General features: G+C 40.5%; 1 protein-coding gene across 2 annotated transcripts in view; it reads right to left on the bottom strand.

Moving 5' to 3' along the window:
- KDM5A (lysine demethylase 5A) overlaps positions 1-14411 on the bottom strand; it is a 49065-nt gene extending 34654 nt beyond the window's left edge. For both annotated transcript variants that reach the window (XM_064736355.1, XM_064736364.1), the window contains exons 1-7: positions 14044-14411; positions 12216-12293; positions 10531-10653; positions 8230-8400; positions 7653-7787; positions 2470-2575; positions 1829-1917 (exon numbers count right to left, since the gene is read on the bottom strand). In XM_064736355.1, the coding sequence (XP_064592425.1) occupies positions 1829-1917; positions 2470-2575; positions 7653-7787; positions 8230-8400; positions 10531-10653; positions 12216-12293; positions 14044-14208 (867 nt within the window). In that variant the 5' untranslated portion in view covers positions 14209-14411. The remainder of the gene's footprint in view (positions 1-1828; positions 1918-2469; positions 2576-7652; positions 7788-8229; positions 8401-10530; positions 10654-12215; positions 12294-14043) is intronic.
- Between the last annotated feature and the right edge of the window lie 1941 nt (positions 14412-16352).

Below are 16352 nucleotides of genomic sequence, written 5' to 3'. Positions count from 1 at the left end.
TTCACAACAAGGATTGTGTGACACAATATGGTTGTGACACAACCATAACCACCTAAAATCCTGCTAGCCAGGTGATAAAAGTGTAACACTGTGATGATATATAATTATATGCATCAATAAAGGTGCATGTATCAAAAGTTGTATTTTATCTTGCAGTTAGTAATTCACAATGGGAGTACATCACACTGGATTCCATTTTCTTCCTGGTGGAAAAAGGCCATTCTTTATTCACATAACTTCTTTTTATACAGTTCTATAAACCTCTTGTGGGACTCCAATTGGTTAGTGGTTTTCTTGACAATTACTTTTACTGGTTAGTAACAAACTGTTACTCTGTATTGATTGGTCACTCAAACTCTGTGTCGATGTGCAAGGACAGTTGTTTGTCAAAGATAATTTTCATTTTTCTATCTAGCAGTGCAAAATCAGTTTATGCAGGCGCAGGTTATTTTTTTACCCAGAAATAGCTTATTATGTTAACAAATTGCTCACAACAGGATTGCTTTCACATGGGAACTTCTAAAATGCCAGCTCTGACAAGGCCAGACACTGATTCCAGGACAGAAGGTTTGATTTTATGAAGCTTTTCTTTATGATTTTTCTACCTTACTGCAACAATTCACCAAATGAGATCCATTTCATAGTTAGCACTTTAAAAAAGGATAAATAAATGATGGAGAAATATACACAAAATTGCGCCACAATATTTTTCAGCCCAGTGTTAAATGAGGTAAATGCATCACCAGTGTGTTTAGGACTGCTTTCCTTGTCCAAGTATTAAAAAAAGTGTGGAACCAAATAGTACTAAGTCACAGAATTTCAAGATATTAAAGTTACAGCAATACAGTTTCAAAACAACAGTTCTGTTGTAATAGCATTTTAATTTTCTTTTATAAATACAGGTTAAATGAAAAGACTAAGTAAATAATAGCGCTCCCTAAAAAAACCCTAAGAGACTAGACAAAGTATTTTAAAATTAAAGCATAGTTAAAATTATCAAATTCACTTGGCCTAGGAAAGCCATATACTCAGAAGTTGTAGCACAACTGAAAAAATTCAAGCCACACAAATCCTAACTGATCTGCAATGGCACAGTGATCTGGTTTTTAAATATTCAAATTCTCCCACTTTTTCTGCCCCATATAACAATGTGATTACTAGTCTTTAGGTTGCCTTGGCCTTCCATGGTTGAAATTTCAGATAAACTTTTGTAAGTGTTCTCAGGCTATGAGAAAAAAAAGGAACAGCTGAATTCTGAGTGAAGAGTCAAATTCTTTAAACAGTAAAAGCACAGCTCTTCATTCATGGCTGCACACACACGTTAAGTTAAGACACTTTAAAAGGAGGAAGTCACATTCTATGAAAGGCATTGAGAACAACTGTACATTGCCTTTCCATCGACAAACATCAGGGAACTAAATGTTTTACTTTTCCTATTCAAATTCAAAACAGGAAAGACACAAGAGGTGGAATTGCTAAACACAAACTCCTGAAGTAGTGGAGCACCTCAGAATCTCTTCTAAGGAAAAGAAGCAGTATTATAGTTGTTCTACTAAGAAAAACTGAACTATTGAAGGCATTCAAGTATGATCAGCAACAAACTTGATATTGCAACAGCTTTCCTGTCCAGAAGATGAAAACAAAAGCCTTGAGCACAGATTGTTTTCCAAAATACTGTTCTTTCTTCCCATAACAGCATCATCTGCTGCAGCATGCATTCATTCATCTGTTTGGAGGGGTGGGGGTTCTTTCAGAGGAAAAAGAAAAATCTTAGTAAAATCAACCAAGTCCTTTCCATCAGAAATCCCAGCAAAGGCATCAGACTTACAAAGTTGACAGAGAGGGTTCCTTTGCGCTGCCGCATCTGCATCCCAAACGCCTCCGACCTGGTGCCCTTGCGCCTTCGCGTCACCTCATCTGCAGGGAAAACAAAATTCAATGTTATTCATGTGACACCAGATAGACTTCACTTGTAAAAGCACCACAGACACCCAGCCTGCCTTTCAGATCAGAAACTACTGAACAGTCCAAAGGAAGCCAAATTGTCATGTTATATCTGGCCAATCTAAAATCAACAGGGATTAGGAAAAACGTCTTTTGTTTATCCTCACAGGTGATCCCCATGGCCTCATGAAAAACAGTGAATTAAACACCTAAGTTGTGCACTTGGCTGGCAGGATCAGTTGCAGTACTTTTAAATCCTGCTTCCCCTTTCAGTCACTCAGTTCATGGAACAGCTGCTTAATTGTTATTGTTACTATATAATACATCAAGAGCTGAAACTCTGCCAAGTTATATGAAGCACTCTGTAAATCTCTGGTGAATGAAACCCTAGAATACTTAAGCTTTCTTTTTCCAGTTTTCATTTGCCTTCTTTTTAACACTGTCTCTAGAGACATTCAAGAAGATTTAACAGTCTCACTGAAAGCAAAGAACTCACAGAAAGCTAAGTGCCCAAGATTTCATTACCCTCTTTATCCTTTGCTCCCAATGCCAGTCCCATCATTTTGGGTCCAGCTCCAAAGATCTGCAGCTTCTTTAGTTCGGTGTTTCTACTCATTTCTCCAGCCTCTGCCTAAAAATAAATACAAGACCACATCAGCACAAACCACCAATATTTCCCCTCCAGGTTTCTTCACAATTTGTTTGTGTTCCACTCTCCCAGAATATGTGCTCATCAAAAGAAGCAGGCCTGAAAAGATATGATGATCTGTTCCTAAAGGCAATGAACATATGTAAATGGAGTAAGAGAGAGAATTTTTGTCCCAAATTTCCGAATTATTTCCCATCTAATATTCTAAATCAACTACAAGTGACCTCTACACCAAAAAAAAAAAAACTAGGTTTGACAATTTGCAAAAAATAATAAGACTGCCAGAGCAACTTTTCCCAAAATCACTATGATTCAGTCAAGTGCCTGGATTTTAATGCAGTTTCAACAGGATTTCCTTATCTGCTTCCCTGATAGATACATCCACAGGACACTAATGAGTTCCAACCAACTTCTTTAAGCTTGGCTGCTTCTGGGCTGATTTGTGATGAAATGTTGTGAGTACAATTCAGATCACAGCTACTCATGTTGCAAGATCAGAGGTAAAAGGACCCATTTGGGGACAGCTCCATGCCCCTGCCAGCCATGTTTACTGCAGTGTTCTGCTCTAATGAACTTCTTTCTGTTTCCCATTACTGACCTACCTCATTTTCTCACATCAATAGCACTAATCTAACAACAAAAAGAAGAAAATATTCTGCTTTTATCTGCAACACAATTACCTTGGCATTTTTCTTTATGCTGCCTCCTTATAGTTTGAAAAAATCTCTCTGATGTGGTATAGAAGGCCACTAAATTCTCACTGTTCAAAAACTTCCTCCTGAAATTCACTGATCTTAAAAGATCTCAGCAAGACTATCAATTTTGAAGGTGGGCATGTAATTTTAAAGAAGTTATTCTTCAGTCAGCTTCCTGATGATACTTCATCTGTTATTTCTCAAAGTTATGGCCTGATATCTCATGCTTGTCCCTTGGGGTGACATGCCTTCAAAGTCTTTAATCAATTATTTTAAAAAACCCCAAAAAATATCTTCCAAAATGGTGTTTAACATAAGTTCTAATACACTGGCAATAAACATTAAAAAATATGATTCTTCTGCCTTAATCAGTTGTTGTTCTTGCTTCCAGAAGACATTTGAAGATATAGTTTGCTATGCATTATTACTCTAAGGAATTTTTAGTGATATTTACAGTCCCTGTTCCCACTGAACTGGGTATGCATCATGCTAACAGGCATCTTTCCAAACTAATTACTGCTCATATTCTTATTTTGCACATTTATATGTTGCTACTAAATTATTTGCACTTTATATGTGACCAACTCTGTAAGCCCACTGTGCAACCATGCAAATTTTTCCTCACCAATTCCCCACTTTTTGGCTAACAAACCATAAGGAAACACACCAGAGACTTCCTAGCTCCTCATTTTCCATTTGAAATTCATCAACAACTCAACCATTCCCTCAGCTAATGGAACCTGACAGAATCAACCCACATATTTCAGCACAGACAATTTCCTCAATTATGTCCACAGACACAATCCCCTCAATTTCTCCTACTATTGTAACCAAAGATAGTTTTCTCAATAAGATATGAAAAACAACTTTATTATCATATTTAATAAAAGCAAAGCATTAACATGCAGCAAGGAAGTTTTACAGCTCAGTTTAAAAATTCATTACCTAAATATATTTTCATAAATATATTTTCATAACTCCTCAGCTCAGATTTACTTGGATACCACTAAACCTTAGTGGATGAAATCCATTCATGTTTGAAGAGCTCCAGAGTTTTGAAAAAGAACAGTTTGCATATTGGAAGATAAATGTTTTTTAAAAATCAGATTCCCATGTAACCTCATGAACACTGACCAGGTATTGATACTTAAAGGTGTAAATATCAAAAATATTCAGAAGCCTCACTGAGCATTTTCTGCTGTGTCCTTTAAGACTGTAAAACAAACCAAACTCACAAGTGTGAGTGCATGGAAGCAGCAGCAATCCTTGCCATTCTCTCATTGCTAACAACACAACTCCAGCTCACTTTTGCATTATTGTTTCTCTACACAAGTGGAATGAACTTGATTAAACTGTGATTCTGCTCTCATCTCCTCTTTGTCCTGCAGGATACAGACTGTGTCTTTTACCTTCTCAACTCAAAGTACAACCCAAGGGTTTTTCTTGCATATGGGCCAAGCCTAATAACACAATCCAGCTACCCTGGATTCACTCACTGCTCTCTTGTCTCACCCCTCATCAATTCTGAAACATTTGCAACCCCCCTCCTCCACCCCCAATGTACAACAGTTACAACCAGTAACCAAAATATTTACATCTTTGGGGCATTTGTCAGCATCTCCCAGAGTTCTTTTGTTTCATAGTTATTGACATGGAAAGAAATCTTTCAAGCAAAAAAAAAAAAAAAACCTGAAGCTTATTTTACTGTGTTATTCTGCAATCATAAAGAAACCTGAAAGCAGATTTATTACAGAATTGTTTTGAAGAAAATTCTCTGGACATGAAGTTAATACCCTTGGAGAAAACAGCACTTTTTGTTCCAGTACTGCAATTCTTCACCAGAAATCACCATGACATAACTTCATTAGACAAATCCCTTGTCAGCTGAAATACACCCCAACAGATCATCTATGAAGATACTATTATCCTTTTCTAAGAAAGTATTCTCCTAAATTTAAGCTTTCCTTAAGGATATTCTCTTTTCCTAATCTGAATTAATTTACTTTTTATTGTCATTTTCTTTACAAGCCTTTAGGAACTCAGCTTTTATTTGTGAAAGCTTTCTTCAGAGAAAACAGAATAAAGCATTAAGTTTATTTTTTGAACATAACTGCTCACCATCTAATTATTCCCTTCCTATTCAGAGACAATGTTTACAACTGAAATTTGCTTATAGTATCTAAAGATTCTCAAGCTATGCTTCACAGGGAAGGACATCCATTCCCTATTTTCTTTCATTTTTTATGTTCTTGAAAAATCCTGAAATTTGCTTTTTCAAAGTCTCTCACCCCCTTCTACTGCTGAGGATGTTTCTCTATTTCAGCAATTTCTGAATACTGTATTTATATTTCCTTATTAACTGCCCATTCTAAGCTAAGTTATCTGCAAGAAGATGCAGAGGATCTTTGGAAACTACTCTGAGATCTTGGAAAAGATCTGTGGGTCTGTGGAATTATCCATGCTCACTAAGCAGGCACTGGACTACTTGGCACACCACACACAAATCATTCAGATGTTTCAGCTAGAGCACAATGACATTTATTTAGTAGGTTTTTACATTACTTGCATATTACTGGCTCTCTAAAGATTGTTTAGACAACCTCTGGTCCAATTCCAGGTATGCATTTCAGACAATAAACAGAGTCCTGTCTGCAATAAAAAGGTGCACTGAAATTTGGAACAATGTCTCCATGTTCTCAGGTATTTATTTTACACTGCTAGCCTTTCTGGATACTGAGGAAAAATCTGGCTCTAAATGCTGCTCCAGGGATGACTTAACATAGTTATACACAGCTTCCAACACAGCCAAAACCTACTTCTGAATGTGCAAGTAGGATGAGATTTTTCTGTATTAAAGAACTCATTTCAGTAATTTTAGTAACTGTAATGCTTAAAAGATAACATGGCTACATGCCTAATAAAAGGTATTTAATTTTTTTTTTTTTGCAGATTATCTAAATAAAAGGATCTCTTACTTCTGAATTGCAGGCCCTTCAAATAAAGTGAAACATCTTTACAGTGCCAGAATCACCAAAGAATCATCTTTCCAACATGGAGAAATGACAAGTTCCATTATTCTACTGAAATCAGCAGGAAAAAAGATCCCACAGAAGTTTGATAAAACAGTGACACTTTTACACCATGTGTGTGAAAAATGGTGAAATGCCAGTATGGCCTAAGATGCATTCAAATCCAAAGAAGAATTCCACATAGCAAACGACTGCTGACATTTCTGCAGCACTCCCAGATTTTCTGGGTAGCTCACAACCAATATTTTGTTTGAGAGATCTGGGAAGATCAACAAGCCTGGGATTACTTGTGTAATGCACTGCTATATGGCTATGAAAAATAACTTCAGGTCAGCTTTAGCAAGCTGAGAAAACAAACTAAAAAAAGAAAATACAGAAAAAAAGGCAAAAAATTATAAAGGAAAACATCAGAGAAGGAGGCAAAAAATTATAAAGGATACTCAAATACCTCTGTGACAAGAAAGGTGCATTGTAGCAAAAAAAGCAGTTAAAGAGCATTTGGAAAAAACCTTGTGGTGCTGGAGCTAAGTCTAGAATAGGAAGAAGCAAGTAGGAAGTTGGTTGCATATAAATCCAGCTTTCACCCACGCTCTGCTGATGAGCCAGCAGACTTCATGAGAAAAGCCTCAGGATGCTGCCTGCAAGGAGCATCTCTGTCAGAAGGGGAAGGCCTGATTTAAATAGTGCAACAGAGCCCTCAGGGCAATACCCCACAATTATTTTCAGTAAGACAGCAATTTGAAGTGGTGGTGATTCAGTCTGAACTCAGATTTTCTCAGGAGTTAATATCACCTACTAGAATCCCAGAAATTCCTGTAACACCAGTAATTCAGCAGAAAAATTGTAGAGCTCCTAGATAGTTGCAGCCATCACTGATCATCTCCTCACACATCTGTTTCAGTTCTTCAGAACTGCCTGCTCAGCTTGAGACAGTTAGTCCCACATGCAATTCCACAATTAACCATTACTTACATGTATTTGTATTTATATCTTCAAAGGCATATTTTAAAAAGGTTTTTAGAAGTTCTAGAACTTTGTACAAGCAGAAGCTTTAACATCAACTCACAAACAGCTCTCTGTCTTGTTTTCACAGATACATTGATTACCAAGGTACTTAGGCCACTTGTGAGTAAACAAAAAGCAACTTTTAGAAGTTTTGACACAAACATTGCATATGCTGTATCAAACCAGATCTCAGTTACAAACTGAGTTACTTCTCTGGATTTTAGTTAAATGAAGACTGCTTCCCAGTGGTGCTCCTGAGCAGGTTCCCAAAGGCTGCTGCACTGGTGGGAGAAATAAGAGCTGTCTGTAAGAGCTGAGCAACAGGAATACCTGGGATTTGACACGCCTGGTTCTCTTCAGCATAACATTCATCCTTGAAGCCTGCTTTGGGGAAGCTTGGGCATCTGAACTGAGGTCCTCAGCCTCCACTTTTTCCTTAAGATCCAAGTTAGGCTTCTGAATGCCCTAGAGGAGCAGAGCACAGGACACTGTTGGTCAGGCAGTGCTAATCATCCCACAGCCTATGAATCATTCTGTGTGCTAAGAAACGGGACAAGTGAAGTCACACAGGCCATTTGGAAAAGAGGCCAATTAATTCATTCACCCTTCAAATAAGAAAACTGAATCCCAGCTAGCAGGTTAAGAAGAGAAAAATAAACATTTCCACTTAAGCATATCATATTTTGCCTTGCCAACATGGCTGGCTTCAGTCCTATAAAGAAATACCAGAAAATAACTACACAAGGTCATGTCACAACTTCTGGCCTGTCACAGATAATTCTGAGGGTGGTTCTAGCACAGCTGGAGCTCCTCACAGCTCTGACCCCATGTCCCAGTGTGACATGGAGTAACAGAGCTCTGTGTGCCTTTGGTACCCTGCTCACAGCATGGAAGATGAGCATCTCACCATGAGGCTGACCCCGGACTGGAAGAGCTCGTAGGGATACAGGATCCGTTCGTAGTGAGACTTGAGCAAGGAGCCCGTGCCCTTCCCTGGCAGGTAGCCAAGCCTGCTCGCCACTTTAGACCATTTCTTCTCTTTGGTCACTACTTCAAAGCCTCCTTTGTTGGCAACAATCTGAAATAAATAAAAAGTTCAGGGTTTTGAGCTGCTCTCACCAGTTTGTGTAAAGCAAGAATCAATTAAACCAATCAAAGGTTAAAAGGTTGCATGAAAAGTGACAGAATCCTGAAATTAGCTTTTGTTTCTTGAAAGACTAGTCCTTTAATAACAAATTTAAGTTATAACTTACTTGTTCTTCCTGCTTCATATATTTAATGTGATTTTTAATTTATTAGCAAATGTAAACTGCACACTGTCTGTGACAGAAGGACTCCAGCAGTTAAGGTTTAAGGTGTGCTGGAAAAGATACAAAACCTACCACAAGAACAAACTGAACAGTTAACCCTCACCAGACTTGTGCTCTGCTGTAAAACACAAGCCTGGCCAGCAATAAAGCCCATTTTAACAGACCCCAGGCAGAAGGGAGTCTTGGAGCTCAGAACTCTCACAAAACCCTGAAGGCAAGAGAGACTACTATAAAAAGAGGGAAAAGTAAATCTACCTTCCAACTCAGTCCAGTTATTATTACACATGGCTTCAATTGGTTTGAGACCAGTAATTCACACACAGAACTATCACTGCTCACATCTCTATGGATATACAATTAAAAACAACACCATTTGTCTGCAAGCAATGTAACAGCATATGAGTTGCTTCCTCCAACACACAGGGCACATTTCCACTGCCTCCATTCCTTTTCATTTCACTGCCAAACAAGTTAAAACACAAATGGATTATAATTCCATTTATAATATTGTAAAACTAGCATCATTTTTACAGCAGTGTAGTTTTGCATTGCATTTCTTTACACATGAAGACGAAATTTCAAGCTTAATGTTAGAAACCTCAAGGCAAAAACATTTTATTACTGGAGTGAAATTTATGGTTTGCTTGTGAGGCTGAGGTAAAATGAGAAGTCTAACTGTGACAGTGACAAGCAAATTCTTTAATTCTGGTTTCTCCTATAATCACACAGAGTTACACTTAAATAAAACAATATTATTGATCATTATTTTTCAGAATTTACAGAAAAGCTTTAGAAAAACCTTTTAAAATGAAACCTGTCCTAAATTTCAACTTATCTTGAAAATTTCCAGGAAAACTTGTTTTCTAAAATTATCTATGCATGAACAACAGCTTAAGAAGCCAGTAACGAACCAAACCAACTCAGAGCTGCAAATCTACAGCCAATTGCAATGTTCCAGCTCACTACAGTGACCCAGATATTCACCAGTACCTCTCTGATATTCTGCATATCCCAGTAAGCCACCACAGACACAAAAAGAAAAAAAATACAGGAAGACATTTTATCAGCCCTTCCAGACTTTCCAAAATACTTGACTTTTTCAAAAGGAAAATATACTCATTTGCATTTTTACTTACCTAAGAGAAACAAATCTTGATGGGGAATGGAAACTGATGCTCTAACCTAGAAGCACTAGAACTACCAGAACTTCGGTCTTTTCCCTGCAAGAAGAAATCTACCTATTTATATTTATTAGCATTATAGACTTATTTATTATAAGCCTATAATGATACATTTATTTTGCCAGTGCAAAACCAAATTCCAACAGAGACTTGTGCGTAAACTTTGAAAGAAGTTTGGTGTGTTCACCAAACATAACTATGGAAATATTCATTTCTAGCCAGCTTTAAGCCAAGTCTGTTTTGGAAATTAAAGTTAAGTATTCCTGGAGATGACATTATATATTTTCAAAGAGATGTTTATAAAAACCTCTGGTGGGAAGGAGAAACTGCAACAATTCATGACAATTGTTGGTCAGAGCTGAAATGCACACAGGCATGCTGTTGCCTTCCCAAAAACAGCTCAAACTCCTGCAGCTCCAGCACATGTAAAAATGGAGAACTGAAAATCAAGAGACCAGCTGACATCAGGACATTCAGGCTATACAAGGTAATAAATACCTGCTGTATGGAATCCAACCAATCCAGCCAAAGGTTACTAGTTAAATGTGTTTGCCATAAACATTTCCATTAGAAATGGTTTTTCACTGTATTTTCCCAGTTATTTAATCTCTGGATTAATGAGATTAGCACTGTAACACAAGCCCTTCCTCTTGTCTGGCTTCTTGAGCTGGACTGAAAACTGAAATCCCTGTCTGCCTAAGGCCTACAAATACTTACCTTGCTCAAACCATACAGATCCAGTATTTTTCTCTCAACCACAGGGATTTTTAAATTGGATCCTTGGAGTTCCCAAAATTTTGCTAATTGATCCAAGAAGTCCAGTTTCACTCTTGTCATTGCCTGGAATCAGTAAAGGTAGACAATCATGTATGTTCAAAACCAAATGTGACAAAATCTTACAGTCCTGAGAGAAAACAAGTTTTTATAGTGTTTCCATTTTCAACATGCAACTTGGCAGGGGAGGTATTGCTTTGTCAGGTAAAAAAAGCCTAAAAATAGAAATATCATTGAAAAGAAAGTCTTTACAAAAAGAAAATTACATATGCTTTTCTCTCTGCATTTAAGACACTATAAGTTAAATTCCTACCAAATTTCTTGGTCTGAAAGCAAAATGCATGCTTATGAAATAATCAGCATTCCAGGGAGAAACACAGGAACAATTATTAATTGTGACCCCCAAGAGAACACTGCATTTGACCTGAGGCTGTGGAGAAGGGTTCCAAAATAAAAGGACAAAACTAAGATTATGGGGGTGTAGTTTGAATAAAAGTGTGTACTATCACATGGTACAAAACTTAGAGTTTCAAGTTTTAAAATATAGTAATATATAAAAAAAAAAAGAGGTTTTAGGGTGGAGGCTGGTCCTTCTTCACCTTCTTCATGGGTTTGGGTGGTTTTGTGTAATCAGATAAAAATGCTGCATTACAGGCCAGGGGTGGTTGGTTATTAGGTTAAAAGTAAAAATAATTAAGTGTCATTTCTTAATTAGAGATTAAAAGGCCTTGTAGAAAGATAAGGCTCCATTTTTTTCGTTTGTTAGAGTGAAGTGCTGTAGAACTGATGGCTTGTGAGACTGTAACACAAATAAGAATTAATAAACATCTCAGTCCAAACAAGAAATACCATCCATGCATTTATTTAATCCCAACCCTGGCAAAAAGAAGTTAAGACTCAACACAGTGGTGGTGTGAACAGAACAATTATTGGTGGAGAAGAGAGGAAATACCAACAGTTTTTATATATGCCAGTTTTTTATGTATTACTATTTTTTATATATTCCTTATCCACACAAAGGGCCTGTTCTCTGCAGCACCCAAATCACTTTCCATAAGGAGCCCCATTTACAAGCCAAATGACATTTTGCTATGTGAACAAAGCAAGGCTTTGAGAAATGGTGCAGAGAAAAGGAAAACCAGGACAGAATGGAGGTCATACTGCTTTCAAGACAGCTCACATAAGGTTTTAAATCATAAAATTAAGCAGCTATAATAAGCCAATAAAAATAATTTTAAGGCTTAAAAGGCATTATTACGACAGTATGAGGTAACCAGAGGCATCAGAGCAGCAGGAAATATTTTAAGAGGAAAAAATTGCCTGTGGAGCTCTGAAGGCTAGACACTGGCTGCTCTTACTACACACATGATATTTGGAATTCATTCTAGACACCACCAGGTGAATGTGAAAAACTCCTGTGGTTATTTTGGGTAATAAAATAAAAACCAGATTTTTCTCAAAGCAAGGGAGAGTTATTTTATACAAACTCTGCCATTGCCAAATATAAACATTAATATCATCTATGGGCTTCTAAAGTGTCCCCCCTCCAAAAACCTGCAAATCTCAAGCAGGGATACCTCATTCTTTCAGAGCAAACACAAAATTCTATCAACAGTGGAAAAGCTCACCTCCAGTTCATTCAGGCGCTGAATTCGTGGAGTGAAACGAAAACTTTGCACTTCACATGCAAATGGAGGCTGCCAGTCCTAAACAGAGACAGAAACACATTTTACTGCTTCCAGAAACTTCTCTGCAAAATGCACAAAACCAAACACCCTCATAATGCCTGAGTAAACAAGCTTCCAATAGTAAATTAGCTTCTAAGAACAACTGGTGATATCATTTTCCAATTTTAAGACATTTTTGTGCTTATACAACAATGTTCCTCCCACCATATTTTAGTCTGAAGAAAGATCCTCACAGATTCAAAAATGTCAAAGAAAATAAGGTTGAAAGCATCTCAGTATGCATTACCTCATGCTAAGCTTAAACACAAGATACACTCTGTAGCTGGTTGGTTGTTTATTTATTTTAAATAAAGAATCCATATATCCTGCATGCTGGAAAATCCTCAGTGTCAACAGCAAAAAAGACTAAATCAGGCACATCATAACACATCTAATGGTTTTCTGCTTGTCCACAGTCACTTCAAAAAAGACAAGATCACCAGTCAGGAGCCCAATTCTTTAACAGGAATTGAGCCTTAAATAATGACTTTATCTGCGAGGTCAGGGGTCGGTGCAACCACAAGTGACTCCCAGCCCCATCTCACAGAACCGTGGTACAGCATAAAACAAGTTTTTTAAAAAGAATTTTTTACAAATTCAGCTTTTTAGCACATTTTACCAAAGCTTCAGCCACAGCATATCTACCTGGCAGTGACTACACTACGCCATCACAGGTGGCCAAGCCACACAATCTGCTGCAGCACATAAAGGCCTCGAGCACAACCTTAAATATTTACAACTTCTACTAACAGGAAACAAGCAATTAATCAGTCAGGGTGGTATGAAATGTGTGATTAAGCAATTATTGTAGGTGGCAAATCAACCTGACACGTGTGAAACCCTGCAGGGCAAGCAGCTCAGCAGCCCCAGAGGAACACCAATGCATCCAAGAGCCAGCAAAGTTCCACTTATCCTCAATGAACAGGACCTGGATCTGCTCCTTGTGGCTTCCCAACCTAAGCTTATTTTAGAAAGGGCAGCCCCTTGGAGGTCAGGCTTTCACCGTGTCATTGAAGCGACTGAACGCATTCCGGGAACCAAAACAGGTCAGGAGAGAGCCGTGAAACCCAATCAGCAACCCCCGTACCCACACTGCTCTCAGCTACACGCTGTCTTTGCAGGATTTTACCTCTCTCACTGCTTTCAGCTGCATTTGAAGTTTATTTGTACTTTAACAATTTAATGAACTAAGTGCCTTTTGCCAGGCTGCCTGATGGGCAGGTGAGCCTAAGGAAGCACCAAGCCATCGGGGAGATTGAGCTGCTGCCTCCTGAGAGCTGCGCACAAACAACACCCGTACACGAACGGGCTGGCCTCCTCCTAACAATCTAAAAATCATATTTATTGTTATTTATGAATAACAATACACAACGAACAAATACCCTTCCTTCTCTCTCTTCCCCGCCCGCAGCAAACGCCCGATTTCACCTCCAAAGCCTTCCCAGCTCGCCCAAGCCGACTGCTGGCGTTGTGGAAGTAAAAATAGCACCAAGTCCCGGGCACGGCCGTGCACTCACTATTCGCTTCCCAGCTGCTCAGAGCAGCCTCTACAAAGCCCCGCTCGGAGGTCAAAGATTCTACAGGTTCCTCGGCGTGCCCGGCACGGACACCGCGGCCTACGGAGAGCGGCACACGAAACCCCGAGCGAGCGCGGAGCCTGCCCGGCCCCTCACGCCCCAGGCCCGGCCACCGAGGCCCGGCCGCCCTCAGCCCCACGGGCGGGCGGTACCTTGGGGGGCCGGATCTTGCAGATGCCGGTTTTTTCGGCCAGGCCGCGGATGCGGCCGATGAAGCCGAGCGGGTCGCTGAACTCCTCCCAGCTGGGCTCGAACACGGGGCACTCGGGCGGCGGCACGAACTCGGCCGCGTAGCGCAACCCGCCGCCCCCCGCCATGGCCGCAGGGGGAGGGGGGCGCCGCCGCCGCCGGGAGCGCAGGGCGGAGAGGGACGGCCGGGGGGCTCAGGGGCTGGGCCGGGGAGCGAGGCGCATCCCCCGGCGGCGCTGCCGGGCGGGGCGGCGGGATGTGCTGCCGAGAGCCGCTGGCGCCGTCCCAGCCGGGACCGCTGCCCCCGCCCGAGCCCCGCTCCTCGCGTCCCGGCCCGCCGGAAGTGACGCGCCTTTCTAAGCCCTCCCCGGAAGTTTTGGCATGTTGCCTTCCGATCCAAAAAGTAGTCCCTCCGCCGCGCTAATTCTGGAGAGGTGGCTTCCGCCCTCGCCGCTCCCGAGAACGCCCCCGAGACAGATTCCAACGCAAATACGACCCGTCCGCCGCCCCTCAGGGCACTGCGCAGGGGTAGGAGGGACCGGGAACGGGGAGGGCGGGGCCACAGCCACTTCCGCCGCGGAGGAATGTGCGACGAAATCCAAGCCATTCGCTTCCGGTTCCGCGGGGCCGCGTCGCCCATTGTCTGTGCCGGACGTCAGGAGCGCCGCCAGAGGCCACGCCCCCTCACGGCCACGCCCCATCCCCAGGCCCCGCCCCCGCTCTCAGAAGCGGTCGGTGGCGATGGAAGGTGCCGGAATGGGGAAGGGACCCACAAATATCACAGAATCCGACTGCTGGCCCTGCTCAGGACACCCCAAAAGTCACACCGTGTCCCTGAGACCATTGTCTAAACATTTCTTGAGCTCTGACAGGCTGTGCTGTGCCCACTGCCCTGGGGAGCTGCTCCAGTGCCCAACCACCCTCTGAGGGAAAAACCTTCTCCTGATATCCAACCGAGCTTCAGGCCACTCCCTCGGGTCCTGTCACTGTCACCGCAGAGAGATCTGTATGTTTCACCTGTCCATTGCAACACATTCTCCCAAAGTAAATTGTGTGTCTTTTTAACCAATTAACTGTATGTCGTGTTTAACCACAACTGTGCCTTCACTGTCTGCCAAATGTCACATTTCACTTTATTCTTACTAAGTATTCAAACCTCCGTGTTGCCGTTCTATTTCAGCCTCAGGAAAAGTTAATTCCCTCCTTCTGTTGCCAGGAGGCTTTACAAGATCTGCTGCACGCAGATTAAAACATTTCTCTGCGTCACTTCCCTGCCAGATTAAAGAGGTGTCACCCACATTTTACGTGTGGCAAACACACCCCCAATGCAAATGGCTAATTTTAACAGAAGTTACAGGTAAGATCAAACTGATAAAACATTGAGCAAATTCATTTTATTGCATTGTTGCTGGGTATTCTTACATTTCGTAGGGAGATTCTGACATGGATGCTTGATAATTTTATGTAGGACTATATAAGCATGTGGGATTCAGATGTTTCCTTATGACTATCAAAAAATTATATATCTCTACAAGCTCCTTCCACTTTTTTTTTGTTTTATTATTTGGTTGAGTCTCTCTTCTGAGATTCTTTTGAGGAAATACACATGCCTTGTGTTCCCAACAACAGAATCACCACGTAACCAGTTTCTAAGATAAGCAATGATTTAGCCAGGAATACCAGAAGGAAAAATCTCCCTGCTCAAAAGTTTGTTTTGAGTTCTACCCTTTTGCTGGTTTCCCTTTGGTTTTATGTTAAGATATTTAGGCTAGTAGAGATCTCTAGGAGGCAGTGCTGGGAATGTTGCAGCAGCAAAACCTAAATATCCCATATAACCTAAGAGGGCATTTTTCTCATCAATTCTGCAAGAGATCCTTTTTAAAAGAGAATTTTAAGCTTTTCTCTATTACCTGCTCTGGTTTTGGGGCTGTTGGCCTTTAAAGCATCTGTCCACGTATTGTATTTGCAGGGACCCCCGTGGCAGGGAGAAAGGAATGATGAATCTGACTCCATGTTCTCAGAAGGCTAATTTATTATTATATTACATTACATTATATTATATTAATTATATTATGCTCTACTAAAGAATACAGAAAAGATACTTACAGAAGGCTAAAAAGATAATAAGGAAAACTTGTGACTCTTTCCAGTGTCCTGACACAGCTTGGCACTGATTGAGCAATGAGTGAAAACAATTCACACCAGAAACCAATGAAACAATCACCTGTGGGTAAACAATCTCCTAACATATTCCAGATGAGGAAAACACAGG

This window comes from Zonotrichia leucophrys, chromosome 1A (assembly GCF_028769735.1).
Source record: "Zonotrichia leucophrys gambelii isolate GWCS_2022_RI chromosome 1A, RI_Zleu_2.0, whole genome shotgun sequence".
Lineage (NCBI taxonomy): Eukaryota > Metazoa > Chordata > Aves > Passeriformes > Passerellidae > Zonotrichia > Zonotrichia leucophrys.
Note: the sequence above shows the minus strand (reverse complement) of the source record. Positions and strands in the feature narration are given on the sequence as shown.